The 23049-nt window shown below is 62.4% G+C and overlaps 1 protein-coding gene across 10 annotated transcripts in view; it reads left to right on the top strand.

The window, feature by feature from the left end:
- PTPRE (protein tyrosine phosphatase receptor type E) overlaps positions 1-23049 on the top strand; it is a 158101-nt gene that overhangs the window by 131036 nt on the left and 4016 nt on the right. For 8 of the 10 annotated variants that reach the window (XM_051833517.3, XM_089313811.1, XM_089313812.1 and 5 more), the window contains 13 exons: positions 1219-1295; positions 2012-2048; positions 3688-3785; positions 5612-5731; positions 7471-7634; positions 8770-8905; positions 9301-9450; positions 9654-9747; positions 11707-11783; positions 12803-12937; positions 17584-17709; positions 18384-18550; positions 20394-20529. In XM_051833517.3, the coding sequence (XP_051689477.1) occupies positions 1219-1295; positions 2012-2048; positions 3688-3785; positions 5612-5731; positions 7471-7634; positions 8770-8905; positions 9301-9450; positions 9654-9747; positions 11707-11783; positions 12803-12937; positions 17584-17709; positions 18384-18550; positions 20394-20529 (1517 nt within the window). The remainder of the gene's footprint in view (positions 1-1218; positions 1296-2011; positions 2049-3687; positions 3786-5611; positions 5732-7470; positions 7635-8769; positions 8906-9300; positions 9451-9653; positions 9748-11706; positions 11784-12802; positions 12938-17583; positions 17710-18383; positions 18551-20393; positions 20530-23049) is intronic. The other 2 variants (XM_051833513.3, XM_070058283.2) reach the window with 1 other exon arrangement.

Genomic DNA, 23049 nt, shown 5'->3' with positions numbered 1-23049 from the left:
ACACAGACCACACAGCACACACACAGGACACACGACACTAAACACAGACCACACGGCACACACACAGGACACACGAAACTAAACACAGACCACACGGCACACACACAGGACACACGACACTAAACACAGACCACACGGCGCACACACAGGACACATGACACTAAACACAGACCACACGGCACACACACATGACATATGACACTAAACACAGACCACACGGCGCACACACAGGACATATGACACTAAACACAGACCACACGGCGCACACACAGGACACATGACACTAAACACAGACCACACAGCACACACACATGACACTGAGAACACACCACACAGCGCACACACACATGACATATGATACTGAACACATACCACACAGCATGGGCACAACACAAACAGGTATACACACGGACACACACATGTACACAGACGCAGGGCACCCAGGGTACACACACCACAGACACGTGACACTGAACACATGCCACACAGCACACACCACACACATGCCTGTGTACACAGACACACAGGACACACAACACTGAACACATACCACACAGGACACACGCAGGACACATGACACTGAGCACATACCACACAGCATGCGCACAACACACACACAGGTGTACACACAGACACACACAGAGACACACACACACATGCAGTTATACGCACATTGCACCAGGGACACCACACACCACCATGCATCACATAACACAGACACACACACGCACCAGTAAATGTGCACATCCGGCACACACAGACATGCATGCGGTAGAGGACACATGCGTACAACACAGCACACGCCACGGCACCCAGGGTGGGCTCCCGCTCTGGAACCTGTGTGTGCCGCAGGCTGGGGCTGCCGGGCAGGCCCCCATGCCTGGTCCAGGGCTGCGTGAGCCCCTCCGTGCGGCGGGACTGTGGAGGGTGGGGCGGGGGTCCTGAGTCCCCACATCCCCCTGCCCCGGAAAGCCTGGGAGAGAGGACCCCACTCTGACCCGAGGACTCCCGAGTGTACCTGATGGGGCCCAGCGTGGGGTTCAAATGCACACTCGCTGCCGGGGGCCCTGCCGTGGACACGGGTGCCTTTGCTGTCGCTCCACGGCCAGGATCCCCCAGTGCTGGGGCAGGCCCCCTCCTCGGCCCCGGCGCACCGGGGAGGACCTGGCCGCAGCTGGCTGGCCGTGCTAACGCCCCGGGCTTGTCTGGCTCCTGCAGGTGACCAGTCCAGGGTGACACTGAGCCAGCTGGACGGCCTGCCCTGTTCCGACTACATCAACGCCTCCTACATAGACGTGAGTGGCCGGGCCTTCCCGAGGGGCCTGTGGGAGTCGGGACCCTGGCGCGCTCTCCCCGCCGTGGGGTTTCGTGGTCTCGGGCTGCCTCTGCACGGGGCTGGCTGTTCCACAGAGAAGAGTCCCCTGCATCACCCACGAAACAGAGCAGGAAGGGTTGCGGGCGGGCTGGGCGGAACCGTCGGGGCTGGAGACGCGGGGACCTGAGGGACGGGCGTTTAGCCTGGCACTGGAGGAGCTGAAGACCAAGTCCGATCCCCGGCTTCCTGCCAGGGCGCACCCGGGGAGGCCGTGGAGGTGGCCTGTGCGCGCGGGAGGCTGACGCTGAGGTCCTGGCTCCGGGCTTCGGCCACGGCCCAGATCCAGCCCCTGGTCTCCAGGGGCCGAGCCAGCAGGTGGAAGCCCTGTCCCGTCCTCCGCCTGTGTTTCTCTGTCTCCACTCAGAATATCTTCTTAGAGTCCGTTTAACTGACCTGGAAGGGCCACTTGGTGTGTTGTAAAGTCCTCGTTAGCGCACGTCGGCCGGGTTAAACGCACGAGCGTCCGTGTCTGCGCGTGCAGGGGACGCTTGTAGACAAGGGCCAGGGCCGGGGAGGCAGTGCCCGGGCCCTCCGGGGTCGCCGGCGTCCGCTCTGTCTCCGCACCCCCGTGGGGGCACGCGTGGTCTCCCCGCCAGGGCCGTCCTGACAAGTTGTCCGTCTGCCTTTGCCTTCCAGGGTTACAAAGAGAAGAACAAATTCATAGCGGCTCAAGGTAAGCGCCTGGAGCCCCGCCCGGAGCCCCGCCCCGAGTGCCGGCCCAGGGTGCTCGCCGGCTGGGGGGGGGGGTGGTGCTCTAACACTCGGCTTCCGTGCGCGTGTCACCGTGGCTGTGTGCACACACGTGTTTCACACTCACCTTCCATATGCGTGTCACTGTGGCTGTGTGCAGACACACGCGTGTGCTTCACACTCGCCTTCCGTGCGCGTGTCACCGTGGCTGTGTGCACACACGTGTTTCACACTCACCTTCCATATGCGTGTCACCATGGCTGTGTGCAGACACACGCGTGTGCTTCACACTCGCCTTCCGTGCGCGTGTCACCGTGGCTGTGTGCACACACATGTTTCACACTCACCTTCTGTGTGCGTGTCACTGTGGCTGTGTGCACACACACCCGTGTGCTTCACACTCGCCTTCTGTGTGTATCCCACAGTGGCTGAGAGCAGACACATGCGTGTGCTTCACACTTACCTTCTGTGAGCGTGTCACTGTGGCTGTGTGCACACACGTGTTTCACACTCACCTTCCGTGTGCATGTCACTGTGGCTGTGTGCACACACGTATTTCACACTCGCCTTCCGTGTGCGTGTCACTGTGGCTGTGTGCACATACGTGTTTCACACTCACCTTCCGTGTGCATGTCACCGTAGCTGTGTGCACACACATGTGTGCTTCACACTCACCTTCCGTGTGCGTGTCACCGTGGCTGTGTGCAGGCACACGCGTGTGCTTCACACACGCTCCACACGCTCCCCAGTTTGTGGGGGGTGGGGAGTGGCTTTCCCAGCCTTGGCCCCCCCCCAGTGCTGCGCACCCTCAGTGCAGTCTGGGGCTCCGTCTGACGGGGGGTTGGAGGAAACAGGAATGTGTAGATCCAGAACCACATCTAGTATGTAATATTAACGTATAATCCAAAATGTGAGCATGCAGAAACAGGGACATATCATACATTTAATCTGTGCACTTATCTGGTCTATGCACATCCACAGGAAAGCAGCTTGTAAGCAGATATCCAGGGAGCAGCCGGGGCAGGGGGAGGGGCTTCTTCATCTTCCTGCCCACCCTCATTAGCAAATTGTCCTTCGCCTCGGGGTCACAAAGTGGCTGCAGCAGCTCCAGGCACTGTGTCTGTATTTGGGCAGGAGATGTGGAGGGAGAGCAGAGGATTTTCCTCTAGTGAGACTTGACGTCTTCCGTTCAGGTCACTCCCCAGGGTCGTCAGGTCACCTCCCACTGGAGAGCTCCATGTGAGGGGTTGAGATTCCGTCAGAGGGATTTAGACACGAAGGGTGGGTCAGCAGCCTGCAGCCTGCCGCTCTCCACACACGTGTCCACTCCGGAGGGGTCAGCTGTCCCTCGCGAGACTTCACAAGCGCCGGGCGGCCCCAGCTCTGGTGACAGCTCTAGCCCCCACCCCCACCTGAACACCTGTGTGTCCCACGCATCATCACCCGGGCGGGGCCCCTTTGCTGGCTGCCCAGAGCTGTGCCGGCTGGAGCAGGGGGCGTGCAGACCTGCGGGCCCCTCCCGGCTCCGAGTCGGGAGTGAGCGAGCAGACACACCGCCCGCCGGGGCCCTGGCTGGGTGCCGGGTGGAGCCCACGGCCACCTGCCTTCTCCTGTCCCCTCAGGCCCCAAGCAGGAGACGGTGGACGACTTCTGGAGAATGATCTGGGAGCAGAAGTCGGCCACCATCGTCATGTTGACCAACCTCAAGGAGAGGAAGGAGGTGGGTGGGCTGCAGGCCGGGTCCCGCCGCCTCCGCTGCCCTCCCGGGGCTGCACACCCGAGCCGCGCCCCCTGGGCCCCCCCCCCGAGCCGCGCCCCCTGGGCCCCCCCAGCCGCGCCCCCTGGACCCCCCCCCAGCCACGCTCCCTGGGCCCCCCCAAGCCGCGCCCCCTGTCGGGATGCATGTGACACCGGCGGCCCTCGGGGGAGGGGGCAGCGCGGTTGAGCTCAGCTCCTAGGCCGTGGGGCTCGCGATGGGCTGGGCCTCAGACCACAGATGAGAAAGACCCCGGTGTATGCCCGGCCCGGAGAGGCGTGCGAGGCACGGGGGAGCCCACGGGAGGCGTGCACGTACCCCCCCCCTCCCGAAACACCTGCCAGGAGGATAAACTGCAGGCGCTGGGGCCTGAGGGCGGGGACGGCCCTGCGAGCAGGGGTCCTGCCTGTAGGAGGCGGCCTCACTCACGCGCGCTCTGAAGCAAAAGGAATTGGCAGCGGAGGCCACGTGGCTTCGGGCAGGGCACCAGCCGGGAGATGGCACTGCCAGCCCGGCCCCTGCCCAGCCCCTCTGCCCTCAGGCCCCGCTGGGGGACCTGCAGGGTGCAGACCGGCCCCCCGAGGCCCCCGGGAAGGGCTGCCGCCTTGTGGGCAGGGGCCGGGCCCCCGGAGGGGCCTGCAGGGAGGGCGGCCGCGCCACGCCCGCCTGCCTACAGCGTCCACGCCGGAGAGCACAGGAAGCCGCCTGCGGCGCAGGTCCTGGTTTCCGGCCAGAGAGGAGATGGGGCTCTGGGCGTCCTTTGGTTTTCCAGGGAGCCCCCTCCCCACCGTGCAAACCCGCCTGGGCCATCCTGAGTCACCGCGACAGAGCGTGCTGGGGGCCCCCGGGGCAGGACCCGTGACCCTGCTTCCCCTACACTGTGGAACGGGAAGTCGGCCCCTCACTGGGACCTCAAGGTCCCCACCACCAGGCGCCCACGGGCTTCCTGGGGGCTCGTGACGCACGGTGGCGCCGGTGCAGAGGCCGAGGGGCTGGGAGAGCCCCACCCCCACCCCGTGGCACTGTTGCCAGGCTACCGGGCATCTCAGCTCCGCTCCTCCCCCGGAGCCTGCGCCTGGATTTTTCCACTGCTCTGACTCAGGGCTGCCCGCCGGTGCATCTGGGCCTGCACCCCCTCACATGAGATCATTGCTCAACGCGGTTCCCGTTTTTGCTCTTGCTTGCATTTCTCTTGTGGTCTCGCCCGCCACATCCTGGGCTGCGCATTGCAACACGCAGCTGCCCTGGCACCCCGTGGCCGGACTGCAGAGGGGGCAGGCCAGGGCGCAGGGGCAGCGCAGACACGAAGGCCGGGGCAGAACCCTCGGGAGGGCCTGCAGGGCCCCCAGTGGCCGAGGCCCGCCCAGGCCAGCCCGGCCGGGTGTTGGCAGGGAGGATTCTCCCCATCCGTGCCACAACACGGGGTGCAAGCCAGCGGTGACAGCGCTGCCCTTTGTTCTGTGAGTGCCGATCCTGGCGGCCGACGTCACGCGGGGCCGTGGCCCTCGGGGGCCACTGCCAGACACCTGCAGGACTTGTCAAAGCCCAGAGCCCCCAGGGTGCCTCGGGCAGACCTACGCCCCCCGCAGGCAGACACCATCCCTTCCGTATTGTGTGTCCAGAGCCCAGGCCTGCTCGTTGGAGGCTCAGGGCTGCCTTTCACCAGTGTGCAGCCTCGGTTTCCCCACTGGGAAGGAAGACACCCTGCAGGGCTCCTGCCAGCTCTGGGGAGGGTGGGGGCGGCCGTGAGCCCCCCTCAGCCCTGCTGTCTCTGCACTTGTCCTGTGCAGGAGAAATGCTACCAGTACTGGCCCGACCAGGGCTGCTGGACCTACGGGAACATCCGGGTGTGCGTGGAAGACTGCGTGGTCTTGGTGGACTACACCATCCGCAAGTTCTGCATCCAGCCAGTGAGCTCTGCGCCGCGCGGCCCGGGGAGGCTCACGTGGGAGAGCCGTGTCACAGCGCAGGGTCCCTGTGTGTCGTGTGCATGCATGTGCGCACACATGTCACAGTGCACAGGCTTCCATGTGTGTAGTGTGTACACACATGTCACAGTGCAAAGGCTTCCATGTGTGTCGTGTGTATGCATGTGCACACACATGTCACAGCGCAAGGCTTCCATGTGTGTTTGTGTACACACATGTCACAGTGCAAAGGCTCCCGTGTGTGTCATGTGTATGCATGTGCACACACATGTCACAGTGCACAGGCTTCCATGTGTGTCGTGTGTGGTGTGTGTACATGTGTCACAGTACTCAGGCTCCCATGTATGTAGGGTGTTGTGTGCACATGTGATAGTGCACAGACTTCCATGTATGAAGTATGTATGCATGTGTCTGTACAAGGCTTCCATGTATGCGGGATGTATGCGTGTGTACATGTGTCACAGTATTCAGGCTTCTATGTATGTAGTGTTTTGCATGCACATGTCACAGTGCACAGGCTTCCATGTGTGTAGTGTGTATGTATGTGGTACACACATGTCACAGTACTCAGGCTTCCATGCATGTGGTATGTATGTGTAGACATGTGTCACAGTGCACATGCTTCCACGTATGTAGTGTGTTGTGCGCACATGTCACAGTACTCATGCTTCTATGTGTGTAGCGTGTATGCATGTGTATGCACGTCACAGTGCACAGGCTTCCATGCATGCGGTATGTATGTGTGTGTGCACATATCACAGTACTCAGGCTTCCATGCATGTGGTATGTATGTGTAGACATGTGTCACAGTGCACATGCTTCCACATATGTAGTGTGTTGTACACACATGTCACAGTAGTCAGGCTTCCGTGTGTGTAGTGTGTTGTGTGTACACACATGTCACAGTGCACAGGCTTCCATGTATGTAGTATGTATGCGTGTGTAGGGGCTTTGCCTGTCCCGCACTGCAGTGGCTCCAAGGGAGGGCTGTGGCTGGAGGGGCTGCAGCATGTGGCCAGGCTGGGCTGGACAGGTCAGGGTCTGGGGCCTGGGTGTGCTGAGCGCTGGCCGCCCCTCCCGCAGGGCCCCCGCCAGCCCCCCGGGGAGGGCGCCCGCGACGCTGGTTCCCAGGCTGCAGTGAGGCGCCTCACGGTGCTGCTCGTCACGTGTCCCACATTGTGTCCCCGATTCCACCCTGCGAGTCCACGGGGGACTTAGTAGAAATAGATGGGGGAGCAGCTGCCCGCGTCGCACTTCCCATCCCCCGTACCTGAGACGTTCGGAGCGCGTGGCTGAGCCGTCAGTCACCCGGGACCTGGCCGAGCCATGGGGCCTCCAGGCCAAGCAGGAGAGGCCCTGCCTCCAGGCGGGCTCCCGGGGCACGGCCAGGTGCCTGTGGGCCTTTCTCTGTGTCCAGCACAGAGCCATGGCCTTGACCAGAGCCCCTGCAGGCAGCACAGGGCATCCGGGGGGGGGGCCCATCCCCCCCCAGGTAGCCCCCCCCCGCACCACAGTCTGGACGGCCAGGGGCTGGGGGGCGGGGCCCGTGTGATGGGAGCTGCTGGGGCGGGTGGGGGCTGTCCCCACACTCACGTCGCGGTGCCCCCCCCCCGCACCACAGTCTGGACGGCCAGGGGCTGGGGGGCGGGGCCCTGTGATGGGAGCTGCTGGGGCGGGTGGGGGCTTCCCCACACTCACGTCGCGGTGCCCCCCCCCCGCAGCAGCTGCCCGATGGCTGCAGAGCCCCGCGGCTGGTCTCCCAGCTGCACTTCACCAGCTGGCCGGACTTCGGGGTGCCTTTCACCCCCATCGGGATGCTCAAGTTCCTGAAGAAAGTGAAGACCCTCAACCCCGCGCATGCCGGGCCCATCGTGGTCCACTGCAGGTAGGTCCACGCCCGGCCCCCGGGACACAGGGGCAGGCTGGGCGCTGTGTGCACACTGCCGATCGCAGCCGAAGCCGAGACGCGCACGGGCGGAGCGAGAGGGATGTCGGCCCGTGGCGTGTCCCACGTGAGCAGAACCCGGCCTTGGTGGCCTCTGGTGGGGAGGCCAGTGTGGAAGGCCGGCGGCTGAGTGGCCCTGGTTGCTGGCGTGGGCTGTGGACTGTCCACGTGTCCTCCCCTACAGTGCCACTGAGGACCCGGGTCACCCTGGGAGCAGAGCTGGAAACCAGGCTTCTACACACACACACACACACACACGCACACGCACACACACACACACGTGTTCACAGGAGAACTCAGAGTCTCCCAGGGCGGGGGACCCCCAAGGCACCGCCGAGAGCAGGCTGTCTCGGAGGCCCGGGTCCCTCGCTGCCCGCCACTTCCCCCACCGTCTGCCTCGGTTTCCATCTGTGGTGGAAAAGACCCCCCGGGGCTCTGCCTGCAGTGGGCTCCACACGGCACCCAGGTGGAGCTGGGGCCCCTGCACAGCCTCGCCTGGCGTCCCTGTGACCACAGCCCGAATTTCCAGCATTGCCAGGGACAGAAGCCACCTCCACGCAGGAAGGCAGGGGCTGTCGCCTGTCACAGCCGTGTCACAGCCGTGTCTTGTCTGCGAGCCCCTGTGGGTGGAGTTTGCCCGGTCGGGTAACAGATGTCCCCTCGTGGCTTAGTGCCCCAGGACTGGTGAGCCCGGGCTCGGCTGCGTAGAGCAGGATGCTGAGCCCCTGAGATGTTACTCAGCAATGCCGGGTCCTGCGGACGCCGCCCCTGGCCAGGAAGCAGTGACACGGTGGCAGCAAGACCCAGTCTGGTAACAGAGAGGAAAATGATGCGTCCAGCTTCAGGCAGAGCTCCCTGCGACAGCTCTGTATAAAACGCCTTTTAACCCCCAGGCTGTAGGAGCAGGTGGGAATCAGTTCGCTGAGGTTGCAGCGCCCTCTGGTGGCCGCACTGTAGGCCCGCCTCTCATTCCCCTAGGAAAGTTGTCCTGAGTCTAGGGCAGGCAGTGTTGGGGGTCCTGTGGCTCCTTTCAGGGGACGGGGCTCACAGGGTGGCCTCTCTCCTCCTCCCCAAGCGCGGGCGTGGGCCGGACGGGCACCTTCATCGTCATCGACGCCATGATGGCCATGATGCACGCTGAGCAGAAGGTCGACGTCTTTGAGTTTGTGTCCCGCATCCGCAACCAGCGGCCACAGATGGTGCAGACAGACGTGAGTGACAGCCCTGGCACCTTTGCCACGAGAGCCCACCACAGCCCCCACACGGAGGACCCTGCCTTTGCTAGGCAGGTGGCAAGCAGCCCTGAGCTCCCCTCGTTAGACCTGGCTTCACTCCCTGTCCTGCCTCTGTCCACTTCCTGCCCTCACCCTTCGTGGCCTCGTGGGACCTGGGGTGGTCATGCTGCCCCCCAGATGCTGCTGGAGGGACAGGGACTGGCGGCCTCGGTGGATGCCGGCTGCGGCGCACACCCCCCCCCCCAAGCCATGCACGGTCATCACACATGGCCACTGCGCCTCCTGAGGGAGTGAACGGGCAGAGAGCGGCCACTTCGGGCTGCCGGGCCCCGTGTGGCAGGGTCGAGGGTGTGGCCGCCTGGTCCCCGCAGATGCAGTACACGTTCATCTACCAAGCCCTGCTGGAGTACTACCTCTACGGCGACACCGAGCTGGACGTGTCCTCGCTGGAGAAGCACCTGCAGACCCTGCACGGGAGCGCCACGCACTTCCACAAGATGGGCCTGGAGGAGGAGTTCAGGGTGAGTGCTCCCCCTGCCGGCTGAGCCCAGACACGGCCGGGCAGACGGAAGGAGGCGGTGGATTTCTCTCCCAGGACTAAGGAGCCCCCTCCCCCGGCCCGAGGTGGCAGCAGGTGCCCGTGCCAGTGGCGCTGTCACCCCCGGGAGCGGCGGCTCGCTAGAGTCTGGGCTTCAGCGGTGGCCTTGTGTCTTCTCGGCCGCAGAAGCTGACAAACGTGCGGATCATGAAGGAGAACATGCGGACGGGCAACCTGCCGGCCAACATGAAGAAGGCCAGGGTCATCCAGATCATCCCGTGTAAGCTGCCCCGAGGCTCAGAGCAGGAGCCCTGTGGGCTGGTGCGGGTGCTGGGCCAGGTGTCGGGAGCAGAGAGCCACCTGGGAGGCCCCGGGTGCCCCAGGCGGCCCCGTGTGCGCAGCTTGGGACAGGGATTGGAGGTGGGGGATGGTTGGCCGAGACCAGGGACCAGCCCACAGGGAGTGCCCCACAGAAGCCCGGAGGCTTGCCGTGGGCAGGACTGGTTCCCGAGGCCTGGGTGCATGTGTCCCCAACACAGAGGGACAGTGAGAATGCGCACACACCTGGGGCGAGGCGCCACGTCAGGGGCAAACAGCTGGGACTGTCCAGAAGACTCCAGCCTTGCAGAGGGCAAGAAACGGGCCCAGGGTGGGAAGGGACCCTGGCCTGCCACCGGCATGGTCGGGGAGGGAGAGCGACCGAGCGGCTGCGGGAACAGCCAGCAAGGAGGCAGGGCCACGCGCGGTGGGCAGGTGTGGAGCCCATCGAGGGTCTCACCCCGGGAAAGAGAAACCCATGCAGTACGGCCCCAAGGCGGACTCCAGAGGCCGCGCCAGACACCTGGCTGAGAGGGGAAGCCTTCACCTGGATCACTGCTGCGCGTGATACTCACACCAGCCCCACGGCCCCCACACCAGCCCCACGGCCCCCACACCTGCTCCACGGCCCCCACACCAGCCCCACGGCCCCCACACCAGCCCCACGGCCCCCACACCTGCTCCACGGACCCCACACCTGCTCCACGGACTCCACACCCGCTCCACGGACCCCACACCTGCTCCACGGACCCCACACCTGCTCCACGGCCCCCACACCAGCCCCACGGCCCCCACACCTGCTCCACGGACCCCACACCTGCTCCACGGACCCCACACCTGCTCCACGGACCCCACACCTGCTCCACGGACCCCACACCCGCTCCACGGACCCCACACCTGCTCCACGGCCCCCACACCTGCTCCACGGACCCCACACCTGCTCCACGGACCCCACACCTGCTCCACGGCCCCCACACCTGCTCCACGGACCCCACACCTGCTCCACGGCCCCCACACCTGCTCCACGGACCCCACACCTGCTCCACGGCCCCCACACCTGCTCCACGGACCCCACACCTGCTCCACGGCCCCCACACCAGCCCCACGGCCCCCACACCTGCTCCACGGACCCCACACCTGCTCCACGGACCCCACACCCGCTCCACGGCCCCCACACCCGCTCCACGGCCCCCACACCTGCTCCACGGACCCCACACCTTCTCCACGGACCCCACACCTGCTCCACGGCCCCCACACCAGCCCCACGGCCCCCACACCTGCCCCACGGCCCCCACACCTGCTCCACGGCCCCCACACCAGCCCCACGGACCCCACACCAGCCCCACGGACCCCACACCCGCTCCACGGCCCCGCACCCGCTCCACGGCCCCGCACCCGCCCCACGGCCCCACACCTGCTCCACGGCCCTCACACCCACTCCACGGCCCCACACCCGCTCCACGGCCCCACACCTGCCCCACGGCCCCGCACCCGCTCCACGGCCCTCACACCCACTCCACAGCCCCACACCCGCTCCACGGCCCTCACCCGCTCCACGGCCCCCACCCGCTCCACGGCCCCTCACCCGCTCCACGGCCCCGCACCTGCTCCACGGCCCTCACACCCACTCCACAGCCCCACACCCGCTCCACGGCCCCACACCCGCTCCACGGCCCCCACACCCACTCCACGGCCCTCACCCGCTCCACGGCCCCCACGCCTGTTCCACGGCCCCACTCCTGCTCCACCATCCCAAGGCCGCCTCTGTCCCCATGGTGCTACGGAACAGAACCTGCCCCGAGCTGGCTTTCCCCTGGATTGCGTTAGCAGCTCTGCTGTGCGTGTGGGAAGCCGTTCACCACGGATGAACGCGTGCCAGGCAGGGCCGTTTTCCGCTAACTAGGGGCGTGTCGCTTTGCAGACGACTTCAACCGAGTGATCCTTTCCATGAAAAGGGGCCAGGAGCACACAGACTACATCAACGCGTCCTTCATCGACGTACGTACGCGGGCCCCCCGCCCCCTCCGGGTGTGGCCACCAGGCTCTCGTATACCTCGTTTCCCCAGTCAGAAAGGGGTGGCGGGTTTTCCAGACACTCGGCCCTGTGGTTAGGAGAGTGAGTCGCTTTGGGAAGAATGAGTAGTGGGGGTCGTGGTGCAGCAGGCTGAGCTGCCCCCGGGATGCCCACACCCGCACTGGAGTGCTTGGGACGGAGTCCTCCCTCTGCCTCCCATGCGGCTCCCCGCTGATGCCCGTGGGAGGCAGCAGGTGATGACCTGAGTGCCTGCATTCCTGACACCCACGCGGAAGACCAGGTGGAGCTCCTGGCTCTGGCTGCAGCCTGGCCCAGCTCTGGCGTTGCAGGCGTTCTCGGACTGAACCAGCAGATGGAAGAGCTGTCCCTCTCCCTCCCCCTTTGTCCCGTTGTTGCTCTGCCTCTCAAATAAAACTGCGTAAGTGAGGCGTGGACACTGGGGGTAAGGTCACAGAGCCCCTGCTGGGTACAGGCTGTCTTTTATCTCACCCATCATGCACAGCTGTTTCTCTCTTACACACGCATTGCACGCATGCAGTTCTGCACCCAGTGCTCATGTGGACAGTGTGACTGGTTGGGAGTGCAGGGCACGCAGCGGGGGCAGCAAAGGGCGTCTGAGCACACCCCTGCCATCTCCACTTGCAGATGAGGTCGGTGGGTCCTGGTAGAGAGCCCCTTCCTCCAGCCCCCTCCCCCAGGGCCCTCTCACCACCACGATGCTGATTGGCTGTCACACACAGGAGCCGCCAGGGGCTGTGGACGTGGACCTGCCAGTTCCTCCCCCTCACTGACGGATGCTCCCGGGGCTGATGGCGGGGGCGTCCCACCTGCCCCGTGGGCGGAGCTCATGCAGACTGGGGTGTGGCTCAGGCAGTGGCAGCTGCGAGGGTTTCCCTTGGCCCGCTCTGAAGACCCCCCCGGCAGGGAGTGGAGCTGGGAGGGAGGGCAGTCAGTCCCTAACCTCTGCCCCCCCCCCCCGCAGGGCTACCGGCAGAAGGACCACTTCATCGCCACGCAGGGGCCGCTGGCTCACACGGTGGAGGACTTCTGGAGGATGGTGTGGGAGTGGAAGTGCCACACGATCGTGATGCTCACGGAGGTGCAGGAGAGGGAGCAGGTGAGGGCCGAAGCCTGAGGCCCCGTAGCAGTGCGGGTCAGAGGCCCCACCTGTCTCAGTGCTGCACACACGCGGGCGAGGCTGGGGCAGTGCGGGTCAGAGGCCCCACCTGTCTCGGTGCTGCACACACGCGGGCGAGGCTGGGGCAGTGCGGGTCAGAGGCCCCACCTGTCTCGGTGCTGCACACACGCGGGCGAGGCCCCGTAACAGTGCGGCTCAGAGGCCCCACCTGTCTCGGTGCTGCACACACGCGGGCGAGGCCCCGTATCAGTGCGGGTCAGAGGCCCCACCTGTCTCGGTGCTGCACACACGCGGGCGAGGCCCCGTAGCAGTGCGGGTCAGAGGCCCCACCTGTCTCAGTGCTGCACACACGCGGGCGAGGCCCCGTAGCAGTGCGGGTCAGAGGCCCCACCTGTCTCAGTGCTGCACACACGCGGGCGAGGCCCCGTAGCAGTGCGGGTCAGAGGCCCCACCTGTCTCGGTGCTGCACACACGCGGGCGAGGCCCCGTAGCAGTGCGGGTCAGAGGCCCCACCTGTCTCAGTGCTGCACACACGCGGGCGAGGCCCCGTAGCAGTGCGGGTCAGAGGCCCCACCTGTCTCGGTGCTGCACACATGCAGACGAGGCCCCGTAGCAGTGCAGGTCAGAGGCCCCACCTGTCTCGGTGCTGCACACACGCGGGCGAGGCCCCGTAGCAGTGCGGGTCAGAGGCCCCACCTGTCTCGGTGCTGCACACACGCGGGCGAGGCCCCGTAGCAGTGCGGGTCAGAGGCCCCACCTGTCTCAGTGCTGCACACACGCGGGCGAGGCTGGGGCAGTGCGGGTCAGAGGCCCCACCTGTCTCGGTGCTGCACACACGCGGGCGAGGCTGGGGCAGTGCGGGTCAGAGGCCCCACCTGTCTCGGTGCTGCACACACGCGGGCGAGGCCCCGTAACAGTGCGGCTCAGAGGCCCCACCTGTCTCGGTGCTGCACACACGCGGGCGAGGCCCCGTATCAGTGCGGGTCAGAGGCCCCACCTGTCTCAGTGCTGCACACACGCGGGCGAGGCCCCGTAACAGTGCGGCTCAGAGGCCCCACCTGTCTCGGTGCTGCACACACGCGGGCGAGGCCCCGTAGCAGTGCGGGTCAGAGGCCCCACCTGTCTCAGTGCTGCACACACGCGGGCGAGGCCCCGTAGCAGTGCGGGTCAGAGGCCCCACCTGTCTCGGTGCTGCACACATGCAGGCGAGGCTGGGGCAGTGCGGGTCAGAGGCCCCACCTGTCTCAGTGCTGCACACACGCGGGCGAGGCCGGGGCAGACGTGGAGGAGGGAGAGAGCCTGGAGGTGCAGACCACGCCCTGTACCCTTGCCTTTCGCTCCCCAGAGCTCCCAGCTGCCCCTTGTTGGACCTCCGTGAAGTGCTGCCATTTTGTACTGGGCAAGGTCACAACCTGCTAAAGACAAAGACGTCTATTCCCTTTTTTTTTTTTCTTTAAAGACTCAGGCACTGGTCTGTGCGCCTAACTGAGGCTGCCCTGGCGCTGAATGAGTGACCTGGTTCCCTTTTCCCAGAGAGCTGCCTTCTTGTATTGTGTTTGCTCACGTAACACACACCCAGGAGCCCAGCACCCAACAGAAAAACCCGACTTCCGCCAACAACATGTGTCTTGGCGCTCTCCTAAGATGTAACCACAACTCTCGATTTGTGCTTAGATTTCTTTGCTTTAAAAAAAATACACCTTTCTCTCTGTCTCTCTCTCACTGTCCACTCTGCCTGTCAAAAAAAAAAAAAAAAAAAAAAAAAAGGGCCAACACCGCGGCTCACTAGGCTAATCCTCCGCCTTGCGGCGCCGGCACACCGGGTTCTAGTCCCAGTCAGGGCGCCGGATTCTGTCCCGATTGCCCCTCTTCCAGGCCAGCTCTCTGCTGTGGCCAGGGAGTGCAGTGGAGGATGGCCCAAGTGCTTGGGCCCTGCATCTGCATGGGAGACCAGGAGAAGCACCTGGCTCCTGCTATCGGAGCGGCGCAGTGCGCCAGCCGCAGCGCACTGGCCGCGGCGGCCATTGGAGGGTGAACCAACGGCAAAAGGAAGACCTTTCTCTCTGTCTCTCTCACTGTCCACTCTGCCTGTCAAAAAAAAAAAAAAAATGCTTAATTGAGATATAAGTCACTACCATACAACTTACCTTTTAAAGGGTATGAGCCAAGGGTTTAGTGTGTTCACAGATCCGTGCAATCCTAGCTTCTGTCTAATTCTAGAACATTCTAGAATTCCTCAAAAGGAAAGCCCATGCCAGCAGCGGTCACCCCTCTTTCCTCCTTGCCTCGGGCCCTGGCAGCCCCAATCCACTTTCTGACTCTGCTGGTTTCTCTGTCCTGGACGCCATCACGGCAGTGACGTCACACAAGCTGTCACCTTGGGGACTGAGTTCTTGCAGGGTTTAGCCTGAGTCAGGATTTCACTCCCGTGTGTGACACGCGGTACTCCACCCCACAGATCGCTACGTTTTATTTGTCTGCTCATCCGCTGACAGACGTCCGGGTTATTTCCCTACGCGTTAGGAGCAGTGCTGCTGTGAACATCCACGCACAGGTCTTTGTGTGGGAATCTTTCTTTTATTTCTCTCGGGCGTACACTCCGGCCTGGAGCTGCTGGGTCGTGGGTTGACTCGGTGTCGTACGTTTTGTTGTTGGCCACCTCTGCAGAACTGTCAGACTTGTAGCCGCTCCAGCACCGGCAAGGCTTCCGGTCACCACATCCTCACCAACACGTGTTGTTTGTCTTTTTGATTCAGGACATTCTAGTGGATGCATTCTTTGCTTTTTAACAATTTCTTTACAATCATATACTGGTATGTCTAAAGAAACGTGTTTGGCTTATGTCTGGGTTTAAACAATACCACCACGGTACGTAGTCTTTTAGGATTTGCTTTTTCCACTCAGAATTGAGCTTTTGATGTTTGTCTGTGTTGATGTCTACACCGGTGCATTCTCTGTCAATCATCCCGCTCTGTTCTTCTACACAAACCACACAGCCTGTGCCCGCTCATTCAGCCCTTTTCCTGCATGGGCACTGGGCCCATTCTGTTTCATTGCTGTCCGCACATTTCTGTGCATATCTTACGCTGCCCAAGGACTAGCAGGTGCCCGAGAGACTAGAGTTTACTCTGGAGAGCATGAGACAGTTGGAGTTCACGAGACAACTGGTAAAGGCTTTCCAGAGCAGCCATGGCTTTCCAAGTGGGCAGTGGCCGCGTGCTAGATCTCTCCTTCACCTGCCTCGCAGTCTCGGTGTCCCAGTCTCGTTCCTGAGTAGGTGTAAGTCTCGTCTCCTCGCTGTGGCTTTGATTCCCGCAAGCTCCAGCATCGCTTTGTGTGCAAGGGCATTGCAAGAAGTTTGGGGTTGTACAGCGGGGGAAGCCACCACCTGGGGTGCCCACATCTTTTATCCGAGTGTCTGGGGTCAAGTCCTGCCTCCGCTGCCAATTCTGCTTCCTGCTAACGCACATCCTGGGAGGGAGCTGTGGAGGGCTCCTGCCATGCACATGGGAGACCTGCGTGGAGTTCTTGGCTCTGGCTTCAGCCTGACCCAGCCTCAGCTGCTGTGGGTCTTGGGGAACCAGTAGATGAAAAATTCTCTCTCCCCCTCCCCTGCCATCCTGCCCTCTCTGTCACTCTACCTTTCAAATAAATAAATACACCTGCTTTTAAAAGGTTTATGGGAAAAGAGAATTAAAAGCTTATTTGGATGCAAAAAAATTGATCTTATACATATTTTTCATAATATACATTTCCAAGAACTTTTTAAAGATCCCTCACATTCATGGATTTCAAAAGTTGTTGCACCGAAGTTAACTTAGTTTTGATTCCATTTTCTGAGAACTTTTTAAACACCCCCACATTTGTGGATGGAGTATTTCCCCTTGTGCAAAGTGCCTGTTCCTGCCTTGCGCCCATTTCTGTGTGGGGTTGTCTGCCCTCTCCTTGTTGGGTTTCTTTCTGTTCCCTCGCTGCTCACCCTCTGCTGGTTCTAGGAATTGCCAGCTTCTTAAGTGCAGTCTTTCCGCTCTCTGGATGCTGTTTGTTGATGAGGGGAAGTGACCCTGACGCAGTCTGATGTTTCTGTTTCCGGCCCCCCCTCCTTAGCTCTTTGGATCTTGTGCAGTAAACGCTCTTGTGCCTCCAACTCAGAAGATACTCTCTTCGTCGTGTCTCACAGTTTGAGCTTTGACCTTACGCTGTTGACCTTACGTCTCACGCTGTCTGGGCTCATGTTTTAGGAAGGGTCAAGACGGCCACAGGGGGCGGTGCAGCCCCACATTACCCAACTCTGGAAGAGCTGGGCGTCCCGCTCAGCCTCTGTACGGCGTGAGTCAGGGGTGCGGTGAGCTTTCCCCACCTGCAAAGCCGGTTTTCCCAGCTCTGCTTGTTGAACAAACTCTCCTTTCTGCTGTGGATCGAAGCTCCGGACACGCACGGTCCATCTGTGGGCTCTGTGTTCCCCCGGTCAGCAGGCGTTCCTGGGCGTTCACATTCATGTGTGAATGTCTTGGTCCAAGAAGATGTGTTAGGAGGTGTGAGGGTGACTCCACATCGCGAGGCCAGAGCTTCCAGCAGCGGATTTTGATTCTGGGACTCATGGCTCTCTCTCACCCTCCCCCAAGGATAAGTGCTACCAGTACTGGCCCACAGAGGGCTCAGTTATCCATGGAGAAATCACGATCGAAATCAAGAGCGATTCCCTGTCGGAAGGCATCAGTGTGCGGGACTTCCTGGTCACCTGCAGTCAGGTATTGTTGCCACAGATCCCGAAACCCGTGTGCTCCTGACGGGCGGCAGCCATCGCTCAGGGCTCTGTGTGTCCTGTGCCCGCCTCTCCGGGACCCAGCTTACTGGGACCAGCCAGCGCTCCCTTGTCCATGGGCAGGTCTCTTGTAGAGTCACCCCCTTGTGGCCACCTGCATCCTCGCTGGCAAGGAGTGTGGTGGGGCAGAGGTTGTGCTCTCCGTTTCACGCCTCTCAGTCCCCTCTCGGGAGAAGGGCAGACAGCAGCCGGGACAGGAGGAACCAAGGGACCAGAGGGGCCCTCCCCCAGGGCCTTCTCGGGGCCCCCACAGTCCCTGGTGCACTGCTCACTCTGTTTTCTGGCAAAGAGTGGATCTCTGGACCAGCCGTGGGTGAGCTGACTCACCGTGGGCTGGAGACGACTCCATTCTCTCAAGCAGAGCTGCCCAGGACCCTGGGAAGGGTTGGGCAGGGCCTCTCCGGGGCTCCAGGGGCTGTTCTCTGGGTGTCCTGCACAGCCACCCCCTGCCTTCTCCTCCCGGGTAAGCAGGGCTACTGCAGAGGCCCCGGGAGAGTTCTGGGTGCTCCCACCTGCCCCGGAGGGCGAGCGGGCCCGGGACCTTCCCCCGGGGCCGGCAGTGTGGGAGTGGGCAGCACTGAGACCCCTTTCCTGCCGCAGCCCCTGGCCCGCCAGGAGGAGCAGATCCGCGTGGTGCGCCAGTTCCACTTCCACGGCTGGCCCGAGATCGGGATTCCCGCCGAGGGCAAAGGCATGATCGACCTCATCGCGGCCGTGCAGAAGCAGCAGCAGCAGACGGGCAACCACCCCATCACTGTGCACTGCAGGTGAGCGGCGCCGTGGCGCCCCTCGGTGGGGTGCTGTGGCGGGGGCGGTGCCATCCCCAGGACCCTCTGTGTCCTGTGCCTCCTGCCACTGATCACGCCCAGCCCCACCCAAGTGCTAGACGCAGGATGCACTGGACGCGGGAGTTGGGGAAAGAGCATGTGAAGTCGCCGCAAGTGGCCCGGCGAAGCTCTGGCAAACGCACGCCTGTCCTTGGTTGCCGGACTTCTGGTTCCGGCTGCCGGGCCACGTGCTGCCCCGTCCTCTCCCCTCCGTCCTCTCCCCTCGGCTTGGCGAGGTGGGTGTGGCTGACTGTGAAGCCCAGGCTGCAGTGACCCAAGGAGGCCCGTAGCCTCCTGACCTTTGTCCCAGAGTCAGGCGAGTGACCGAGGGGCACACGGGGCCGTATCCCAAGACAGCTGTGCAGCCAGGGAGCCCTTGGATCCCCAGCACACGGAGGGTGGGAGGGGCCGTCCAGCCAACGGGAGGACCCGCCCACTCATCTTCCTCCCTGCCCCTCTGCTGGCGGGCCTTGGTCACTGGCTCAGAGCTCGTTCAAGCAGGAGTTTGGGCTGCTTTATTCCTTTATTCTTAAAAAAAATTATTTATTCTAAATTCAGAGTTACAAAGAGGAAGAGATAGAAGTCTTCCATCTGCTGGTTCGCTCCCCAGATGGCCACAACAGCCAGGGCTGGGCCAAGCCAAAGCCAGAAACCTGGAGCTTCCTTCGGGTCTCCCATGAGGGTGCAGGGCCCAAGCACTTGGGCCATCCTCTGCTGCTTTCCCAGGCCATTAGCAGGGCGCTGGATCAGACGTGGAGCAGCCAGGACAGGAACCAGCACCCATGTGGGATGCCGGCGCTAAGCCACTGAGCCAGCCTCTGCCTCCATTCTTGGGTGGTGCCGTTTGGCCTCTAATAACTGCACTTCTGTCTCTGTTTCCACGTATGTGGCTCCCACTTTTTAGGACGACCTCTCGCCCCCGCCCTTTGTAGCCAAAGGAGCAGGAGGTTAACAGCCTGGACCCCCTTGGGTGCACTCCTGGCCTGGCCAGCAGGGGGAGCACACACCTTGGTTTTTCAGTCTCTGGGACTTGGTAGAGGTCTCAGCTCTGCCTTTGCGAGCCCAGGCTGTGAGTTTCCCCTGTGCAGGGCGCTGGGGCTGCGAGGTGAACAGGGTCCCGCAAGGAGGCCCTCCCTGGGGGAAGGCTTCTGTGGGGACAGTCCCTGCAGCAGGACAGGATCATCAGCTAGGCCTCCTGGTGAGACCCCGGACCCCCAGCACCCTGCATCCCCAGAGGGCACTGGGCGAGGCAACCGACCCCACTTCCTTTCTGCCTGCCTTCCTGGGCCACCCTGGGGGGCTGGGCTCTGCTCGCGAGGGTTTTGTCCAGAGAAGCAGGCAGACTGCAGGGCCCTGAGTCTGTCTGTGTGTTCCTGGCAGTGGGTGCCCTTCTTCTTAGCATCCCTCCCTCCTGCCTGTCGGCACTGCCCACTTCAGAAGCCGGCACCTGGCGCAGGGAAGGAGCCTGGGCCACCTGCTCCTTAGACCTGAACCAGGAGGATCTGGCCAGGCCCCCAGCGCCAGCTCAGCCACACGTGGAGACCCCTGTGTGTGCAGGGGAGGGGGAGGTGGCCGCACCAGCGTCAGGACCGACGACTGGGCCTGACCTGGTACACAGGCTCCTGGGCGCTGTGCCTGGGCAGCCACCTTAGGGATTTTCTTGTGCAAAATCCAATCAAGGCTGACCTTGCCGGTGAGCGCCGCTTCAGCCCCGGCCGCAGGGGCCGTGGGCAGGCTGGCGGTGTTCACGAGGCCCTCGCCCTCCGCTCTCCGCTCTCCGCAGCGCTGGCGCCGGGCGGACGGGCACGTTCATCGCCCTCAGCAACATTCTGGAGCGCGTCAAAGCCGAGGGACTCTTGGACGTGTTTCAGGCTGTGAAGAGTTTGCGACTTCAGAGGCCACATATGGTGCAAACCCTGGTAAGAACCCCAGTCGGAGCGGTGTCGGGCATTTAGTGAATGTCTTGCTTGAGTAAGCAGGGAGGTGGGAGGGGAATATCCCAAGGAGAGTCAGCTGCAGCTTGCACAGGGCAGCATCCCAGGACCCCTTCCCTGCTGGGGACTTGAGGGGGGTCCGGCCCCCGGGCAAGACTGCAAAAGAATCGTTAAGTCAAAACCACAGTCATTAATAAAAATGTAACGAACCTCCTCGGAATGGAATCCGGTTTTTAATGAGCCAGCCCCCTTCAGTCGCTTTCTTGTTTGTCCTGCTGCTGCTGGCTTCCCCAGGACTTAGTCCTGCCTGGCCATCACGTCGCACCCCATCGATACACCTCATTCCTAGGTGTCCATTAGAAACGGATTTTAGATTATGTCGCGTTTACAAAGATAAGTGGCGGTTCCTCTGAGCTTGGTTCGGGGCTGTCTTCCCGGGCTCACGGCTGGGCTCCCTCAGGGCTCCAAGAACTTGGCCGTGAGCCTTCCACGTTCCAGGCTTCGATTCCTTTCCATGAAAACGGGGGTGATGGCACTGCCTTTAGGGTCACTGTGCAAAACTTGCCGTAAGTGCATCAGAACGCCCAGAGTGTCAGGCCGGGGCAGGCACCCAGCCGAAGGCGGCCAATGGCCTCGGGGCAGTGGGGGGGGGGCGCACAGTTGTGTGGGCTGCCTGGGGCTCCCGGAGCTCGTGCACCTGTCTGCCTGGCCAGGGTGCTCCTTTGCAACAGTACCTGGCGTCCAAGGGCCTTCCCGGCTCGGTTCTGCTCCCCTGCTCCTGCCTTCTCTCCGCTGCCTTCCTGGGATGCTGCCCTCAGATATGTCCCGGCCCCTCTCTGGTAACCGCACAATAGAACATTCCAGAACCTGACTTTCAAAGTCGGCATTTGGGAGTGGGCGTTTGGACACCTGTTATCTGAGTACCTGGATTTTAATTCCGGTCTCCAGCCGGGATTCCTGACCCCCGTTTCCTGCTAATGGAGACCCTGGGAGGCAGCAGTAACAAGCGATTGGCCCCTGCCACTGTGTGGGAGATCGGGACTCAGTCCCCAGCTCCTGGCTTTAGCCCAGCCCAGCCTGGCTGTTTTGGACGTTTGGGAAGTGAAGCAGAAGATGGAAGGTGGATCTCCCAGCCCCCCACTCCGGATCTCAAATAAATTTAAAAAAATAAAACTTTAAAAGATAAATACATGAACTTGGCAGCTAGTCCCCTGTCGGGCACACAGTAAGTGCTCCTTGGCAAGTGGTGAGGCAGGAAGTGGGGGCTACGACCCTGGGGGTGGGAGCTCGCCAAACAGCTTCATCACCTCGCTTCGCCAGCCTGGACCCTCAGGTGCTGTGAGGAGGTAAAGCCCTACCTGGCTGACTCCAGTCTGGACGGCTTCACCACCCTAACTGCTGGCGGGCTGTCTAGGCAGAGGCCACAGTGGCTCAGTGTTGGCTCGGCAGCCCTTGTCTAGTGGTTGGCTGCGCGGGAAGACCTGTCTCCCAAGTCCCCGCCGGCCTGCTCTCCAGAACTGGTTGTCCAAAGGCCACTGCGTGTTTGCTTGCCTCCATCGGAAATGGCCACCGGTGTGACTGGCGGCATGGCCTGTGTCATGCCAGCGTCCTGCCGAGGGCTGACCCCTGGCCCCCAGTCCTTGTGCTCAAGAAGCAGATGGGGCGGTGAGCAGTTGGCATGCACGTCTGCTGTGGAGGCCGAGAGATGGTGACCGCCGCCACCGCCCTCCCGGATCAGAGCCAGCCAGTGGGGGTGTCGGAGAGGTCGGGCCAGAAGCCGGTGTGTGGGGGGCACGCAGCACTGGCCTGGTTGTTCAGCATTGCTTTGGAAAATCCCCCTCCTGTGTCCTCCGGGAGCTTTGTGCTCCCGCGGGAATCTTGGCAGCTGAAGGCGAGTGTACAGTCAGCCTGTTTTTGCTCCCCAGAGCCTTCGTGTTCTCTTAACAGGGGTGGGGAACCCTTTTCCTGCCAAGGACTCCATGGGTATTTACAGCGTCACTCATGGGCCCTACAAAACTACCGCTTTAAGAGTTCGCTTGCTATAGACATGGTGAACTTGGAGTACTGCCTGTGATTGCCTGGGCAGGGCCAGATCAAATGATCTTGCGGGTCTTACAGCGTCCATGGGCCAGACGTTCCTTCCCCAGTGTAAGACCAATGATCATTTTTTTAAATATTTATTTATTTATTTGAAAGGCAAAGTTAGAAGACAAAGAGATCTTCCGTCTGCTGCTTCACTCCCCAGATGGCTGTTAACAGCTGGGGCTGGGCCAGGCTGAAGCCAGGAGCCAGCCGTTTCATCCAGGTCTCCCATGTAGGTGCAGCGGCCCAAGCACTCGGGATACCTTCTGCTGCTTTCCCAGGTGCATTAGCAGGGAGCTGGGTCAGAGGTAGAGCAGCCGGAACGTGAACCAGCACCCACGTGGAATGCTGGTGCCGCAGGGGGCAGCTTTGCCTGCTCTGTCACAACACCAGAAGTTTTCATTTTTTAAAAATATTTATTTG

This window comes from Oryctolagus cuniculus, chromosome 15, assembly GCF_051225735.1.
Source record: "Oryctolagus cuniculus isolate XC-2025 breed Fujian yellow rabbit chromosome 15, ASM5122573v1, whole genome shotgun sequence".
Classification (NCBI taxonomy): Eukaryota; Metazoa; Chordata; class Mammalia; order Lagomorpha; family Leporidae; genus Oryctolagus; species Oryctolagus cuniculus.
The sequence above is the reverse complement of the archived record's forward strand: the minus strand, read 5'-3'. Positions and strand labels throughout refer to the sequence as shown.